This window comes from Oncorhynchus nerka, linkage group LG24 (genome assembly GCF_034236695.1).
Source record: "Oncorhynchus nerka isolate Pitt River linkage group LG24, Oner_Uvic_2.0, whole genome shotgun sequence".
In the NCBI taxonomy this organism is placed as follows: domain Eukaryota; kingdom Metazoa; phylum Chordata; class Actinopteri; order Salmoniformes; family Salmonidae; genus Oncorhynchus; species Oncorhynchus nerka.
Genome location: NC_088419.1, coordinates 10,032,266 through 10,036,880, shown reverse-complemented (window position 1 = coordinate 10,036,880; position 4,615 = coordinate 10,032,266). Strand labels below are relative to the sequence as shown.

At 55.0% G+C, this 4,615-nt stretch overlaps 1 protein-coding gene across 1 annotated transcript in view; it reads left to right on the top strand.

Moving 5' to 3' along the window:
• Window positions 1-4,615, top strand: part of LOC115118123 (sushi domain-containing protein 6-like) — a 67,417-nt gene extending 62,802 nt beyond the window's left edge. Inside the window, exons 5-7 of the mRNA XM_065008599.1 lie at window positions 446-584; window positions 2,028-2,464; window positions 3,323-4,615. Of these exons, the coding sequence (XP_064864671.1) occupies window positions 446-584; window positions 2,028-2,464; window positions 3,323-3,348 (602 nt within the window). The 3' untranslated portion in view covers window positions 3,349-4,615. The remainder of the gene's footprint in view (window positions 1-445; window positions 585-2,027; window positions 2,465-3,322) is intronic.

Sequence of the window (4,615 nt, the reverse complement as noted above, 5' to 3'; positions counted from 1 at the left end):
GGTAAGACCCAGAGTAACCTCCCGTCTCAGCCCAGGTAAGACCCAGAGTAACCTGCCGTCTCAGCCCAGGTAAGACCCAGAGTAACCTCCCGTCTCAGCCCAGGTAAGACCCAGAGTAACCTCCCGTCTCAGCCCAGGTAAGACCCAGAGTAACCTCCCGTCTCAGCCCAGGTAAGACCCAGAGTAACCTCCCGTCTCAGCCCAGGTAAGACCCAGAGTAACCTCCCGTCTCAGCCCAGGTAAGACCCAGAGTAACCTCCCGTCTCAGCCCAGGTAAGACCCAGAGTAACCTCCGTCTCACCTGTTGTAATACAAGCCTTTTACCAGACCACTTTTCTGCCTGGGACACGGATTGACTGGGAGGCCATTCTTTTTTTTTTACTATTACATTTCAAACTCAATTGACAAAAGAATTCAAAAGTATTCTGTCTCTCTCTCTCCTCAGATAAGGAGCCGCGGTCTCCGTTGGCGATGCCGACTCTGTCCATCGTAGCGTCCACAGCCTCCTCTGTGGCCCTCCTGTTGCTGCTGGTGGTGCTGTTTGTTCTGCTGCAGCCCAAACTCAAGTCCTTCCACCACAGCAGGTTACACACACACCTTCAATACATTCACATGAACACACACACACACACACACACACCTTCAGAGTATTTACAAGAAGACACACACACACGTCTTCAGAGTATTTACATGAACACACACACACGTCTTCAGAGTATTTACAAGAAGACACACACACACCTTTACCTCTGTGCGTATTTTGCTGCCATTTTGGGCCCATCAGATCCGGTTTGGTGAAGATGAAATGTAACTGGTTTTACAAGTTAACAGCAGATGAAAACAGTGTCAAAGTGAAAGCTGCATTAGGTTCAACAGTTAACTAACAGGTGTGTATGTTGCTACCAGACTTACTGTCTCTGGTTCTGTGATTTACAACAGTTAACTAACAGGTGTGTATGTTGCTACCAGACTTACTGTCTCTGGTTCTGTGATTTACAACAGTTAACTAACAGGTGTGTATGTTGCTACCAGACTTACTGTCTCTGGTTCTGTGATTTACAACAGTTAACTAACAGGTGTGTATGTTGCTACCAGACTTACTGTCTCTGGTTCTGTGATTTACAACAGTTAACTAACAGGTGTGTATGTCGCTCTGTTGATTGTGTTGTCAGGCCTGGGGGCTGTGAGGCCTTGGGGGGCTGTGAGGCCTGGGGGCTGTCAGGCCTGGGGGCTGTGAGGCCTGGGGGGCTGTGAGGCCTGGGGGGCTGTGAGGCCTGGGGGCTGTCAGGCCTGGGGGCTGTGAGGCCTTGGGGGGCTGTCAGGCCTGGGGGCTGTGAGGCCTGGGGGGCTGTGAGGCCTTGGGGGCTGTGAGGCCTTGGGGGGCTGTGAGGCCTGGGGGCTGTCAGGCCTGGGGAGCTGTCAGGCCTGGGGGCTGTGAGGCCTGGGGGCTGGGGGCTGTGAGGCCTTGGGGGGCTGTGAGGCCTGGGGGGCTGTGAGGCCTGGGGTGGCTGTGAGGCCTTGGGGGCTGTGAGGCCTGGGGGGCTGTGAGTTCTGGGGGATGTGAGGCCTGGGGGGGGCTGTAAGGCCTGGGGTGGGGCTGTAGGGCCTGGGGGGCTGTGAGGCCTGGGGGCTGTGAGGCCTGGGGGGCTGTGAGGCCTGGGGGGCTGTGAGGCCTTGGGGGCTGTGAGGCCTGGGGGCCTGTGAGGCCTGGGTGGGCTGTGAGGCCTTGGGGGCGGCTGTGATGAGATCCAGAAGCACCTCTAGTCTACACAGGGCTCTGTTAGGACAGGAACATCACACAGCACCACACCACCAGAAATATTGGTTGGCAATATCCTAAATCTTTCTCTCTCCCTCTTCTCTCTCGTGCTCTCCTTCCCTTCTTTCTATTTCATTCTCTCCCCTCCCCTCTCCCCTCTCTCTCTCCCCTTCCCTCTCCCCTCTTTCTCTCCCCTCTTTCTCTCCCCTCCCCTCTCTCTCTCTCCCCTCTCCCCTCTCTCTCTCCCTTCCCCTCTCTCTCCCTCCAGGCGTGAGCAGGGTGTGTCAGGCCAGCCAGCCTCTATCGTGGTGGAAGGGGTCCAGGTGGCCCTCCCCTCCTATGAGGAGGCAGTGTACGGCAGCGGCGCCTCTCTCCCCCCACCTCAAGAGTCCCGGGTTCAGATCGTCCTGTCTGAGGGCCCCCAGGGGGCCGAGGGCGGAGCAGAGGGACCGGGTCCCAGCAGTAGGTCCCAGTCCCACCATCACAGAGACAGAGCGAGAGATACAGAGCTGTGCCTCCCCTCCTCCTCTTCCTCCTTCCCTTCATCCTGCCGTCACGCAGAGACAGTACTAGTCCACCAGGCCTCCTCTTCGTCGTCGTGGGTTACGGCACACGGAGGGGGTGCCCTTGGCAGACGTAGAGACTCAGAGAACAGTGACCAGCACAGCCTGCTTTCTGTCACCTCCGTAGACGACTTCTCTGATGGTAGGTGGTGCTGTGTGTGTGTGTGTGTGTTCATGTCCTCAACTGTTGAAGGCTTAGTGTTTACATGGTTTACCTTTTGTAGTCCTGACTCTCATTCTACCTGCGTTTATACATACTGTAGCCTGATGCTAGGATCTCTAACACTGATCTCGCTCCTCTCTCTGTCTCCTCTCCTCCCTCTCTCTCTGTCTCACTTCTGTTTCTCTCCTCTCTCTCTGTCTCCTCTCTGTCTCCTCTCTCTCTCTGTCTCGCTCCTCCCTTTCTCTCCTCCCTCTCTCTCGCTCCTCTCTCTGTCTCCTCTCCTCCCTCTCTCTCTGTCTCCTCCCTCTCTCTCCTCCCTCTCTCTCGCTCCTCTCTCTGTCTCCTCTCCTCCCTCTCTCTCTGTCTCGCTTCTGTTTCTCTCCTCCCTCTCTCTCTCTGTCTCCTCTCTGTCTTCTCTCTCTCTTTGTCTCGCACCTCTCTGTCTCTCTCGCTCCTCTCTCTCTGTCTCGCTCCTCCCTCTCTCTCTGTCTCCTCCCTCTCTCTCCTCCCTCTCTCTCCTCCCTCTCTCTCGATCCTCTCTCTCTGTCTCCTCCCTCTCTCTCTCGCTCCTCCCTCTCTATGTCTCCTCCCTCTCTGTCTCCTCCCTCTCTCTCTGTCTCCTCCCTCTCTCTCCTCCCTCTCTCTCCTCCCTCTCTCTCGCTCCTCTCTCTCTGTCTCCTCCCTCTCTCTCTCGCTCCTCCCTCTCTATGTCTCCTCCCTCTCTCTCTGTCTCGCTCCTCCCTCTCTCTGTCTCGCTCCTCCCTCTCTCGCGCGCTCCTCCCTCTCTCTGTCTCCTCCCTCTCTCTCTGTCACGCTCCTCTCTCTCTGTCTCTCTAGATATCCCCCTGTTAAAGGAAACCTGAAGCCCCTACAGCTGAGCAGGAAACTAAGGCTTCTACTGGGGCTTTCTAGCTGAACGATACCACCCTACCTTATGTCTGAACCACAGAACTATAGAATTACCCCGCGCAGCAAATACAGGAATCATGTCAAAGAAACTCAACTTCCCTCCCCCTCTACATCTGCAACTTCTCACACGGCGCAAAGACGAGCAGAGTCCACTTCACCCCCATTTATTATCACCCACAGAACTTATACTGGACAAACCATGTCCACCCCCAGTATCCTCTACCCATGTCCTGGCTACCCCTTCTGCAATGATCTCTAAACTACTACCCGTGTGGAGAAAAGACGAGACTACCCTCTTTCTTTCTTACTGGGAACTGACGAGCCCTTAATTCCTCCTGTCCCCCTCAGTTTTAGAATGGACCTCAACACAGACAGACAGACAGACAGACAGACAGACAGACAGACAGACAGACAGACAGACAGACAGACAGACAGACAGACCTAGCTGCTTGACCCCAATCATCCACACTTCCCTCTAGGCCTAACTTCCTGACCCCAATAATCCACACTTCCCTCTAGGCCTAGCTGCTTGACCCCAATCATCCACACTTCCCTTTAGGCCTAACTTCCTGACCCCAATCATCCACACTTCCCTCTAGGCCTAGCTACTTGACCCCAATCATCCACACTTCCCTCTAGGCCTAACTTCCTGACCCCAATCATCCACACTTCCCTTTAGGCCTAGCTGCTTGACCCCAATCATCCACACTTCCCTCTAGGCCTAACTTCCTGACCCCAATCATCCACACTTCCCTCTAGGCCTAACTTCCTGATCCCAATCATCCACACTTCCAAACGCTTTATCTCAAACCACAAGGCTAGTAGCTAACATAATAATGTTTTTATCGCTGCTGATGATAAAGATGATGATGAAGATTACTGAGAATACAGACTTGTGCTTGTGCATCTCCCTACTCTTAATGGGGATAAGGAGCATCTCTCTTCAGTGAGGACTATCTTGGTTTGGGCCTTGGCCTGGTTCGCTGGCGTTCTCTCTGGTGATGAATCGACGACGTCCTGCGGGGGGCCAGCGTGGCCACGCTGGGAGCCACGCCGGGGGCCACGCTGGGGGCCCTGTCTGTCCACTCTGTATGAAGCCCCTCTTCCTTTCTCTGCTGTCACTCTCCGGCGACTTCTTGGGTCAGCCAGCGCCACTTTCGTCTGAGGGGACCAGGAGTGACGCCGTCTGTCAGAAGACGATGCACGTAGGATGGATGGAGG